At 29.9% G+C, this 14,456-nt stretch overlaps 1 protein-coding gene across 2 annotated transcripts in view; it reads left to right on the top strand.

Moving 5' to 3' along the window:
• The window catches only part of shg (DE-cadherin), a 147,122-nt gene extending 135,367 nt beyond the window's left edge, over positions 1-11,755 (top strand). For both annotated transcript variants that reach the window (XM_011056841.2, XM_011056840.2), the window contains 10 exons: positions 122-392; positions 511-1,090; positions 1,170-1,351; positions 1,435-2,776; positions 4,134-4,357; positions 4,434-4,649; positions 4,739-5,078; positions 5,163-5,315; positions 5,406-5,592; positions 5,670-11,755. In XM_011056841.2, coding sequence (XP_011055143.2) covers positions 122-392; positions 511-1,090; positions 1,170-1,351; positions 1,435-2,776; positions 4,134-4,357; positions 4,434-4,649; positions 4,739-5,078; positions 5,163-5,315; positions 5,406-5,548 — 3,451 coding nt within the window. In that variant the 3' untranslated portion in view covers positions 5,549-5,592; positions 5,670-11,755. The remainder of the gene's footprint in view (positions 1-121; positions 393-510; positions 1,091-1,169; positions 1,352-1,434; positions 2,777-4,133; positions 4,358-4,433; positions 4,650-4,738; positions 5,079-5,162; positions 5,316-5,405; positions 5,593-5,669) is intronic.
• The last annotated feature ends 2,701 nt before the right edge of the window (positions 11,756-14,456 follow it).

Genomic DNA, 14,456 nt, shown 5'->3' on the forward strand with positions numbered 1-14,456 from the left:
CATACGAATTGCGCTTATTATTTTTTCATTCTTATAATTATAATAATATATATTTTGAAATGAAATATAACAATTGCAAATCAACCATGTCTCACATAAAAATTTTATTTTGTCATTATAGATTAGAATTCAATAAAGATATAGCAGATATTAAGTTATCTCGACAACTTGATTACGAAAGAAACACGCAGTACTCGTTGATAGTGAGAGTAAAAAACAATTATGAGTTAGCTGCCGAAACGGTGGTTGATATCGAAGTTCTAGATGTAAATGACAACATTCCAGTCTTCAGTGATCTCAAACAAGGAAGTGTATTAGAAAACGAACCCCTAGGAGTTCCTGTGATGCAAGTGCAAGCTATTGACGCTGATGGAACTTCCGCTAATAATCAGGTACTAAAATTGCATAAACCACACTTTGCGCTTCAAGAATGTCTTTTATTACGATTATGCGTCAAAGTTTCATTATGTCTTGCACTTAAGGCAATATCTCGACTTTCATCCTCAAAAGGTCACCTACGCGTTGGATAACTTCAAGGACCTCTTTGCCATCGACCCAATAACTGGTAATATCACAACGTTAATGACATTCGACAGAGAACAACAAGATATCTACAATGTGAAAGTAATAGCGACGGATAATTCTCCGAGTGCTTTGTTCAAGACCGGCGAACACAATAAAGGACAACAAGCATTCACAATCAAAATCGCTGATAAGAATGACAATCCGCCTCGCTTTACCCAGAAAGTTTACACCCATAATTCAGTTTACGAAAACGTCAACATTAATGCGCCCGTAACTGAAGTCACAGCTCGCGATCTTGATACGGAGAATCCTGTCACATACAGCATCATATCGGGCAACACCGATGACAGCTTTTACATCGAGGCTACAACGGGAAAGATTCGCGTGAACAAGCCACTCGATTATGAAAAAATCACTAAGTACAATCTAACTGTGAGAGCGTTTGACGGTTTGTTTAACGATACGGCACAAGTTGAAATTTTTATCGAAAACGTTAATGATAATCCGCCAGTTTTTGAAGATTTCGATAAAAATCCGACGATAGAAGAAGAAAAATTGGTAGAAGGTAAAGTATTAATGCAATATTTTTCGATAATTTTGCAAAATTTTTATTTTTTAAACAAACTTTATTATTGTTCGTTTAGATTGTGTAACTACTGTGGTGGCTTATGATCCTGATATCGAAGATAGGAATGCTGATCAGCATATCGCCTACTTTATTGCCAAGGAAGAGCAACAACCCTTGATAGGAATTGACAAATATGGCTGTATGAAACTGAAGAAACCATTAGATCGTGATCCACCGAATGGTTTTTCAACGTGGACTGTAAGTCATTAATCATATATTTATCAAATCAATATCTTGAGAAATTAATTTCGTTTCTCTTGCTTTTTTGTGGTTTTTAACAGGTAATCGTAATGGCGAGAGATGAGGATGGTTCATCTATGGCTTTTCGAGAGTCGGTGGTGGTTAATATTACCCTCACAGATATAAATGACAACGCACCGTTTCTCGATATGCCTTATCCAGTTATTTGGGATGAAAATAAACCACCCGGCAAAATAACCGAGTTGAAGGCACGAGATTACGACTCTGACGATAATGGTCCGCCATTTGATTTCAGAATCGATGACACTGCGGACAATGAAATTAGATCTAAATTTGACATACGCGATAATAATTTATTTGCGCGAGCTGTATTTGATCGAGAAATGCAGAAGAGTTACGATATTCCGATTGCAATTACGGACAGTGGTTCGCCGCCTATGACAGGTACCTCGACGCTCACTGTGATCATAGGCGATGAGAATGACAATCCTATGCGCGAGGGTTCAAGTTCTATATTCGTTTATAATTACAAGGGAGAAGCTCCTGACACAGAAATCGGACGTGTTTACGTTAACGATCCGGATGATTGGGATCTACCAGATAAAACTTTCAAGTGGGTTTCTCCTCACGACGGTTTCCATCTTGATACCAGTACCGGCATGATTACATTACTATCGGGTACATCAAATGACACCTTTGTATTGCAATTTGTTGTCACTGAACAAAGTAAACTTATTCCTTGGCATCAAGTCCAAGCCTATGTGAACGTTACTGTTAAGGAACTTCCCGAAGAAGCTGTTCACAGATCTGGTTCTGTACGATTTTATGGGATAACAGCGGAGCAATTTGTAGAACCTGACGAATCTGGTGTCAGTAAAAAGGACATATTCCAAGAGAAATTGGCAACTATGCTGAATACATCAATTGAAAATGTCGACGTGTTCACCGTACTTCATTCGCCTCATCACAACAATAAAAGCTTGCTAGACATTCGATTTTCGGCACACGGCAGTCCATATTACGCTCCCGAGAAGTTGAACACAATTATAGCGCAACATTCTAAAGAAATTGAACGAGAGATGAAAGCGGATATCTTATTAATGAACATTGATGAATGCCTATTCGAGAAGCTTCACTGCAACGATTCCTGTCGCAATTTCTTGAACACCAGCACCGTTCCATATGTCGTCTATACTAATACCAGCTCGTTTGTCGGTGTTAGGGCGATCGCAGATCCACTGTGTACTTGCCACGTCGCGGAACCTGTCGTCTGTTTGAACGGCGGTACGCCTCTGGCAGAACGGTGTGAGTGTCCGCCTGGTTTGGAAGGACCGAGATGTGAATTGTTGGGTATTGGTTTTCACGGAGACGGCTGGGCTATAATGCCGCCACCTGATCAAGCTTGTGACGACTCACATTTAGGTATGTAATTGTAAGTGACGGAATGAGAAAAATGCTAGAGCAATTGGCATTTGAACTCTCACACCTATCACTTACAGTAGTATGCTCCACTACTGTTTCATTGTTCCGTAATTATTTCGCGCAATCCCTTATCGATATTTAATCGACCTTAAGATTCTGTACTTTTACAAATCGGTCATACTGACACATTTATCCTCGAATGTCACAAATAGCTCTTTGCAACAATAACAGTATGATTTAAATAGTCACAATCAACAACCGTTAACATTCTGATATCCAGCAATCCTTGAATTTCTTTAGATTCTGCAATTATACTGGAATTTTATGTATTCTGGAAAATTTCTGAAAAATCCCTGAAATTTCAAGGCTGGCCTGTAATTTATTCTTTCATTCTAACAAAAAAAAAAGAAGAAAAAGAAAACAGCGTGAAAAAAGAAAGAAATAAACAAATGTTGTGTTTGGGTATAAGTTCTCTCTTAAAAATACAATAAGTAACCAATTGAAAATTTGGGTTTGATATCTAAAATAGAACAGAGCAGAAAAATTATTTGTGTTGACGGAATATTTGATATTATTTATAAAGCAACAAATATTGTTTCAAATTTGTTAACATTTTAATTTATTCGTATAAAAATTTAACTTGAATACAAAGTATATAATGTTGCGTAAATCGATGAAACTAATTAAGGCTCCTGAGTAGTCACCTCATATTGAATCATGACGCATAAACAAAAAATAACATCGATTTTTCTTGCATGCTATTTGTAAATAAAGAGAATTTTAGAGAGATGAAACGAAATGATAAGATCGTTTTGAAACATTTGTAAATGGACCGTGACTGTCCTTATCTTTTCTGTCAGTCAGTAAATAATAAAAAAAGCTCGTGAAGTGAAAATAAGCTATGCATGTGCATTGAGTAAAATCTAATAAACGCACTTTATATGCCTTATATGATTATTTACTGACTGTCAAGGGAGGTAAGGAGTCTCGGGCTATTTTTACAAGTGTTTTAAAACGATCTTAATATTTTGTTTTATCTAAATTCTCTTTATTTACAAATGCAAAAAAAATCAATGTGTCGCTTATGACACATTCCTTGCTTATGACGTCACAATTCAACATGGCTGAACTGAATACTTGGAAGCCTTAAATAATGAAAATTAATCGATAAAAAAAACCAGGATTTTTACCTGGAATATCTTGGAATTATTCTTGTATTGACTTGTTAATAATCGTACAATAAGCTATTCTCTAAAAGTATCGAAGACACACTATGCCTTACGATCCTACACTGCATTTTACATTATTTCAATTTTTTTATATCTACATTTTTATTCACATGTATATGATATTATAGGATTGGAGATAACGCCACATGTGGATAATGGTCTTGTATTTTATTTTGGTCCCATGACTTACAATCCGAAGCTTGGAATTCAGGATTTTATGTCTCTCGAACTTCAACAAGGCTTCGCTGTATTGTATGTTGATTATGGAACGGGAACAGTAAGACTAGATCAGAAACAAATTAAATTAACAGACGGCAAGAGCCACAGAATAGACGTTTATTGGAAGAAAACTGTAAGACTTCTCATCGCACATGCATTTTGTTTAAGCTAAATATGCAAATTATATTAATGTTTATTTTTTTTTCTAGTCTATAGAGATGGTAGTAGATAAGTGTGGAATATCCGCTTGCATGAGTCTCACTGCACCGCAAGGCACCAATGAATTTTTGAATGTTAACAGTCCTATGCAAGTAGGTGGCACAGTGACTAATTTAGCGCATTTAGCTTCAAATTTAAGATGGGATTATAAACCGACTACTAAAGGATTTATTGGTTGTATACGTAATATGACATTTAATGGAAATGTAAGTAATGAAAAAACAGAATATAATATACATATCCACAATTATAGCAAAGTACGAATAGAGAATTAAATTATATCCTTTTGTATTAGACGTACAACTTAGGTATGCCATCGCTATCCAGAAATGCAGATCCTGGTTGTGATCATGGCATGACAAAGGCAATCTCGTTCGGAATTGACACGAATTTTATAGTAGCTATTTTAGTTTGCGTATTAATATTGTTAATACTGCTTGTGGCGGTAGTTGTGCATAGAAGGAAAACGGATGATCTATATAAAGATATGGACGATATCAGAGAAAATATTATTAATTATGAGGACGAAGGAGGCGGCGAGGTTGATACAGGTTACGACTTAAATGTCTTGAGAGCCATTTACGATGCACCACCTATTGATTCAAAGATAGCTCCTGTTGGTCTACAGAGTAGGGGTACGATAATTGTAGAAGATTATTAAAATTCTGTTTGCTTTATGAATTATTGTACGGAAATTAAAAAGATAATTTTGTATATAGGAACCGACGAAGTTCCAGACATTTGCGGTTTCCTAGATGGTAAGAAAGAAAGTTGTGATAAAGATCCCGATACAAATCCATTCGATGATGTAAGGCATTATGCTTACGAAGGAGAAGGCAATTCAGAAGGCGATCTATCGTCATTGGCCTCCTGTTAGTACTTCTAAATTAAAAAAAATATCTTAAAGTGACTTTATATTTTTACAGCATTTTCTTAGTTAACTTCATGTTCTTTTTTGGTAGGCACTGACGATGGAGATCTCAAGTTTAATTATCTGTCTAATTTTGGGCCAAGATTTAGAAAATTGGCAGATATGTATGGAGAAGATCCAAGTGACGAGGAAAGTGACGGAGTTGGTGAACGAGAGAGCGAAAGTTGGTGTTGAGTTTTCCTAAATGAGAACATCGTAGATATAAAATTTTAACGCAGGTAACGTAATTCTTGAATAATTTTTAAATTACTGTTTTATAATATTACTCATAAATGATCGTTATTTTGTTCGTTAGAAAACGCACACAGTTTGCAGATCCGTTTCCGATTGCGTGAACGATACATTAGGAGCATACTTGCATAAGCTTACTGTGCAAGTTTATGCATTTCTATAGCCTCAGATTCCAATTAATTGGAAAAAACGAGGCTTTATTGTACTTAAATCATATGAAATGTGATCTCATTCACCGATTACTCTAGTTTGACGGTTGAAGAGACAAAGCGTATGATCCATCCTATCAACGATATGTGTAATTAACGCGCGTAGTTTATTAGTGGATGGAGTGAACTTTATAATTATTATAAGTGGACTATATGAACGCTATGTAAATTTCATTTACTCGCGAAAGTGATGCGTATCTTATACTGATCTTTGAAATGAATTTTTATGTCGTGTCGTAAAGCCTATAGCGCGCATTTATGTTATACTTTTACACTAGAAGTGATATATATGTATAAGTGGAATGAGAGAAAATAGTGTGCGTTCACTTCATATTGCACAGATGTGAACATTAAAAGTTGTGGATTATCGTGTTCTCGTATGTATTTCGACGAGTTGGACAATCGGCATTTCTATACATCCACAATTCTCTCTTCTTTTTCCTTTTAACTTAATTACTTAAACATATTTATGATATATTTTGACAAACTACAATAAGCAATGTTCCATTAGTTGCAAATATTAGGACAACGGCATAAACGTGTATTATGTAAATGGCTTAATACTTCGTCGATTATTCTACTCAGAGATTTTGTATTATTAGAGAATAATGTACAAAACATCTTAGAAAAACTACTGAAATTTTTGTTAAAAGTTTCAAAATAAATATCAAAGAAAAACCCAGTGAAAGAATTATAATAATATTCATATTAAACCTCTTCCTACATTTTCTTTTATTTTAAGCCTTTTATTTTTAATTAGAAATTTTTTTAAACAAAATCATGTACAAAAATCATTTCGTTGATTGAAGTTATGTGTTTGAGATATAGAGTGTCCTATTGGAAATTGTTAAAACTAATCGGCTGCCATTTTTAAATGTACATAAGAGGAATAGGGAAAATAAAATGTCTTTTAATAGAAGTCATTTGGAAATTTTATTTACATAGAAAGACGGTCGGAAATATTTTTTTATCATTTAATAAATGTGAAAATATCAAATATTGTCACTCTTAATGATATATAGTTTTTGAAATATCGAATGCTTAATGATATATATTTTGGAAATTAAAAAGACTTTATTTATTCCGAAAATATACGTTATTAACTTTGGCATGTCTGATGTTTAAGTAAATATTTATTAAATGAGAAAAATATTTCTGATCGTCTTTACTTTGTATGTAAAAAATTACTAAATGTCATCTATTAAAACTGCTGGAATTTATTTGCAACTTTCAGCCGAGTTTTAGTTTGACTCCTGTCCCTTACCTCATCAACTCGCGCGGTCTAAATGTAGATCGACAAATGTAGACCGCGCGGGTTGATGAGGTAAGGGACAGGATTCAAACTGAAACTCGGCTGAAAGTTGCAAGTAAATTCCAGCACTGTATTAAAAAGTATGTTTAATTTTTTAATTCCTTAATGTGTATTTAAAAATGACAGCTAATTAATTTCAGCAATTTCTCATGAAATATCCTGTACGATTTCTTTTTTCTTTTTTTAAATTAATAAGATATTGTTATACATAAATTGGCAAAGTATTAAGCCAATTTTTTTTGAATTCATCGAGTTAAAACAAGGAAAAGAGCTATTGTCTATTTTGTTAACATTTTTTTATAATTGCGTAATAGCTACGAAATGCTATGTGACTGACTTTAGAACTCTAGGAAAACTTAAGTAACTTTGCAAAAATACACTGACTGCCAGATTCAAGAAAAACACTTGTCTGTATATGCATTAGTAGATTTAAATATTACATTAAATTTAAATATTACTTTAAATATTACATTCTAGTAGTAAAGAGAACTTTAATTGGATAATATCATTATAAAAAGAACACATCACAATTTTGTAATTAATAATCTACAACGAGAATATGATTTTTGTCAATTGATAATTTGCAATCTTGAGTTTGGCAATCGTCAAGTTACAAGGTTTCTAGATTATTTTTTATACATATATTATATAAAAGAAGGTATATGTATATAAAGATATTTATATATACATATACATATATACACACACAAATATATATATATGTATGTATATATAAGATAGATAAAGATATAGATAAAGAAAATTCAATATGTCAAGCTATCATTGAGATAATTGTAAAAAAAATATGAATAATCCTTATCAGAAAAAAAAGATAGCGCCACTTTTTTATTTAATTTATATAACGTTTTAATAATTACGTATGTGTGAATGAAAAAGAAAATGTACATGATGTATGATGCCACGAATGTAACTTGTATATAAGCGTATATACATATACATTGTATATATACACGCATGGACATACAGGGTGTCTCGCAATTTGCGAATCAAAGTACTAGAGCAAGAAAGTTTTTAAAAAATTAAATAAAAAAGTTATTTATAAATTTTTATTTTAAGCAGTACTTTTTGAGATATAATAAAGATTTGAATATGATTAATACAGACTATGTTTACACGGTCGCTTATCTGACTTGTTCATGTGTTGTATTATTCATCGCAGTATTATTGAGCATTTCAGCTCATTAATTAACTTACAGGTGACTGTTTAAACGCAATCCACAATTGGTTACATTTTTAATTCTTATATCTCAAAATTACTGTTTAAAATAAAAATTTATAAATTTTTTTATTTAATTTTTTGAGAACTTTCTCATTATATTGGGTATGAGATAATTGTAAGTTTCCGCCCTTTCTTAATGAAAAAGATGTATTATGATTTATTTAAACAAAACAATACAAAGTGAGTTCATTCAAAGTAAAAGCTCCATCGGAAGCGACAATTTTCTTCCACCTTTCAGGTAATAAACGGATTTCTTGAAGGAAGAAATTTGGTTCTTTTGAAGCGATCCGTTCACCAAGCCATTTTTTAATATATTTTTCTTCGTAAGAATTGAATCGTTTTCCAGAAAGGGTCAACTATATGGATCGGAACAAATAGAATCTGAAGGAGCAATGTCCGATGAATACGACGGGTGGGACAGAATTTCCCACTTCACTCCTTCCAAGTATTTCTTGACCGGCTTTGCAACGTGTGGCCTAGCGTTGTTATGTAGCAGAATCAACTTATCCTGCCTATTGTCCCATTTTGATCATTTTTGTTTCAAAGCTTGGTTCAAACAAATCGCTTCGAACGAATGCCAACTACTGGGCTAAAAAGCTTGAACACACACCTTTCAAATATATGTATTGCCATTTTATCAAATATACAAACAATGTGTACTATACATAATTACTAACGACATCTCTCTAATAGGCGGAAACTTATTCCCATACCTAAGTATTTTGATTGAATTTTAAGACACTTTGTATAGATATTCAGATAGCCAAATTGAAAGGTGGCTGTTACAAATTTTATTGGCAAAAATGATAGCAGAAATGGAATGGAAAATTTACAAAATATAGCACATTGACTACAGAAAAATGATACATTCTATTTAAATGGCTACGAAATGACAGATGTATTCTATTTCCTCTAGACGCTAGAGTGTAATGCTACTGGATATATGTATATTCATCCTTTATACGTGTATATTTCTTATAAGAATGAAAAAATTGTTCTCATCCCAAGTTTGTTCCACTAGTAAGGCTTTATCATTATAAACAACTAATCCGAGTATTCAGTATTCCAAACATTGCAATCGCGAATATAGACAAACAAAAAAATAACGCATGAAGATCATGTGCCATAGCGCGCTTGGGACGTTGATCCTTCTCTTTATTTCATGACTAACTTAAAACTGATAAGATCACTGTCTATCACGGCTCGCAAAATAGATTTAGGATGGCCAAGCACATTTTCGTCACAGAAACATTTGTTTTTCGTATTCTTCATTGACTTGTTTCATATTGCTAGTGTCATTTTTGTTGTATCTTCATGCAGTTGATAAGTATATATGCTCTTATTTTTAAGGTATATACAACAAAGATGACATATGTATTATTTATATGTGATTACGTTATGTAAAAAGCGCTCAGAATGTGCTTATGTCATTTGCATAAGCACTATCTGAACATTTTGCAGGCGTTGCTATGTTATATAAAATTCGATAAATTTTCAATAACTCATTTTAGTCATATATATATATATATATATATATATATATATATATATAAAAGTGCATAAATAATCGAGATTTTTATACTTAAGATATAAAATTGATCTTAGCATATTTTATGCATAAAAGCAATCACAATCAAATGCCATAATTTGATATGGCTAATATATATCTAAAGTAAATATTGATATTTGTTTTTTGTTTATCAAATATTGGAAAGAACAACGCATTCTTAATACATATCGTGAAATCCAACTCGTATAGGTATGACATACGTGTATATGATAAGAAGCGTAATTTAGGCGGATATGAGTGATCTCAAGAGTTGAAGAGCAGATTTCGAACGTCCCAGGAATGTCTATGAGCTGTTTAAGGACTTGCCATTGAACAACGATTAAGATGAGAGATGGATAAAATTCATATAATATAACAAATTTACACAAGAAAGATTTTATCTATGTTAAATCTATCTTGTGCACTGCCGTGTTGTTCACTTTCTTTTTACATTAAGGCAATATTTGGCAAGCGTTGTTCAAAAATGTTACTTAAATATAAAGTTTATATGATAAAGATTAGTGTAATAATAATTGTAATAGATCAGTTCGTCAGCTGAACGTCAGTAACAATTAATGCTAAATATTCCTCGATTTTCTTTAATTATTTTATTAAGATTAGTTCATTATCAGAATGAGGATCATTTAAAGTGTTAGGAGCTATTATTCCTGAAAGTATGCATTGAATCAAAAATATTTTCAGGCTAAAGTTGTATGATATTAAGGGGACAAATAATGATAAAATTAATTAAAAAAAAAATAGACTTCTCTTGCAAGATCACATGAAAGTTACCTCTACTTTTTTAAGTGAAATGATGTGACTTTTTTTATATAATATGATTTTTCTAATTATTTTGCATGCAAAATATTAAGGTGGAAATATCGAAAAATTAATAATTTACAAGATATATTAAACACATGCTTTATTCCGGTACATTTTATAATATTTTAACATAAAATATAAAATATCTCGTAAACTATTAATTTTTTTATAAACAATATACATACACACTGATCTTAATACCTTTATGCACAGACTATGAGATGAATTAATTGGTATAAAGAAAATACTTAGTTGTATTTAAAAAATGATGTACAATAATTACATAGCTTGTAACGCTTTAAATGCTCCATTCTGTATATGTGTGTATGTATATGTATATGTATATATATATATATATATATATATATATATATAGGAGCATTTTATAATTTTCTGCGGTGTTTTTTTACTTATCTGTTGAAAGATCTTCAAAGAGTTTTGTTCGTAAAATTTATACATATAACACTTCACTTTGCAATACTATAAAAAAAAATTGAATTTCTTATTATTTCTCACCTTATTTCGTATACATGTATAACTATCACTACTTTTATTATTCACAGAAATGAACAATGAGTCGTAAAATATAAAGAGTTCGTAAATGCTGTTACTAAATATTTACTCAACACTGCCTTTAAAATAGAAGAAAATCAGGAATTGTTTTGACGTGCGATCTTAATAATTAAATCTTAATTGGATCTTAAGTCTTACGATGTACTATTCTACACTTTAATAAAAACATACTATTATAAAAAATTGAAAAAATAATTATATGTGTATATATATATATAAATATATATATATACACACACACACACACACACACACACAATAAACATAATGCGCGCGCGTGTACACAAGCTTGTACATGATTTAGAAAAATAAGAACTATCATGAACCATTTAATATGTGATAATCGACGGCAACGCATATGAGCCATTATCCTTTGTCTTCGATCCACTTTTAGCTCGTTATGTGTTATTTCTTTTTTGTAGTAATAAAGTGAAATTCGAATATATGTACATCTTCCTATTTTAACTATCCTGCTAATATTATGCAAAATTTTTCTTTTTAAAAATTAAAATTTTTTTAAATGAATTTTGTTTATTCATCGTTAGTCTCTCAGACTGTGACGTCAAAAGTGCGAAAATATACGATAAAAATTCTTGCAAATTACATTTAAATAGAAATACTTTTTAATAAATCAACATTTACTATTGATTAAGAATAGGCTTATATTCAAATGTATCCTTTTTTTCATGAAGAAATTAAATTAAATTTATTTTGAAATATATATTATTAATTTGATAGTTTATCGTGAACATATCTTGTTTAGTTTTCGATGCATAATTTAACAAAATAAAAGAAAAGTTTTTGGCATATTTTATAAATTGGTTTTATTGATTGTATTGGAGAAGGTGGGGTAAGACAGACCTTTAAGCGGAAAAGATTATATTTGTTATATTAATAACAAAAAATAAGTGAAATTTAACACAAAAAAGCTTTAAAATGTTTATTACAAGATCGTAATGTTAAATTTTTAAATTTTGCAAATATATTATTATTAAGATTTTTATAAAACTTAATTTTGTTTCATTTTGTTCTATAGATGGGGTAAAGTGGATCAAATCGAGATAATAAGCCGATATAATATGAATCAATAATAATATAACTGATTAACTCTAAATCAAAACTGTATTATTTATTAAATATTTTTGAATAAAAACAGAAATTAATTTCATTGATTATTTTATTATATGCATAAATCTTTGGCTTTTTGTTTTACAAGAAAAGAAAAAGTGTATTAATATGCATTTTTATTTTAATGTTTTCTTTTAACATGACTTTTAAGATTCTGTATAAATTTTCCTTACTCCATCTCGATTTCACATCGATTCGATTTTCTTTTATAATTTCTAGGCATTCTCAAGCAACTAGTAAAAAACAAGAAATTATTAAAAAAAGCGATATAAAATATTTTTCAAATTAAAGCAAATATGTAAGTAAAAAAAAAAGATATAAATTGGTTTATTTTACTAGCTTCGTTTAAATTGATCCTTTTTATTCCACATAATAATTAATATTTTTATTTTTATTTACCTGTTTTACAATAAAAATAAATTATTTTTTAAATGTGACTGATAAAATATTATTTTCAAATAACGTGGAACTTTTAGAAAAATTAAAAAATATTAAATTTTGCAATCTTAACCATTCAAAACATAACACTAAGAAATTAGATCACAAGATTAATTTAGAAGAATTTGAGATATTTTTTTCTAAATAACTCATAGTCTTATGGTATAATGACGTAACTTTTTAAAAGTTGAAAAGCATTGAAAAAAAGTTATTTTTACGTTCATTCGACAGAAGGAGACAGTTATTAATAAGATTTAAATGGACTATTTTAAATAGTTTATTTTACCCTACCTTTACGTTAAAATTATTTTAAAACATTTCTATATTAATATATTTTACAGGAAATTTTATTATGTATTTTTTTGCTTCATAATCTAGAGAATGAACAGAAATTTCAAAAATAGTAATTTGTTAACATTATAATATTATCATCGTACAACGATACTGTCACGAGAATTCAGTATACTTTGTTAGGTATATAATATTGAATGTTGAAGTAATCGATGAGAGGCTTCACATCCTGCAATGTCCCTCTTTAGTAAATTACTCTTGAAAAAATTTACCTTAAAAAACCTATAAAGAAATTTAACTCTTACTGTAGAGAAAACTTAAGAGAAATGAAAAACAAATTTAGACTTTAAACTTTTAAGGTAATTTAAAAATATAATTTGCATAAAAAAATCTAAAAGAAATTAAAAAATTATAAAGAGCAAATTTTAATATTTTTCTGTAGGATAATGTAAAATCATGAAATTATCTAAATTTTCAAGGGAACCTCCTTTGTTCATAAAAAAGTTCATCTTTGTAATTAAAATATTCTTTGTTTCTCAGGTATAACCATCTTAATAATAGTAATGTCTTAATAATTATTATTATATTAGTTTTTGATAAACATTAAAAAAATTTGCGATGTTTATCCTTAATTAATTTCACTTTAATGAAATTGTAACCCTTTTCGTAATCTTTATGCTTTATGTTTTAATTTTAATTGCATTATGTGAAAGATTGTATAAATAGCTAGCTTTTCGTTTGACTGCACTAAGTTCGAATATTTGAAGTAATGTTAAAATAGACGTTGTAGATCTTTGATAATTTGATTAACACGTTAAAAATTATATTGCACATGTATTCAAATCAGTTTTGATAAAAATTGTTTCTTTTTTTCTCTTTTTTTTTAATAACATATAAATGGAAAGGAATAAATAGCAAAAGATCCCGAATTCTTTTTTTAATAATACTCTTATACTATTAATTCTTTAATTTTTAAAACCATTTTTATTTTTAAAATAAAATACAATGTTATATAAACATTGTAATATAAACAAATTTTTATTCTACGCCTCTGACGTATTTTATCTCTGTTTGTAGGATCATTACTTTTTTTAATTGCACAGAACACCCTTTCTATGTAATAAGACCGCTAAAAGAGTTGATATATTAAGAATATTCAGATTGAATAATTTCATATTTTCAGTTATTAATATAGCACATATTCAACATTTATTCTGGTACAGTTCTAACATGGTAGAATCTGCAATTTCGTCAATATTGTTTGTTAAATACATACTAATTACTGCATG

The sequence above is a fragment of the Acromyrmex echinatior genome, chromosome 4 (assembly GCF_024713525.1).
Source record: "Acromyrmex echinatior isolate Ae372 chromosome 4, ASM2471352v2, whole genome shotgun sequence".
In the NCBI taxonomy this organism is placed as follows: domain Eukaryota; kingdom Metazoa; phylum Arthropoda; class Insecta; order Hymenoptera; family Formicidae; genus Acromyrmex; species Acromyrmex echinatior.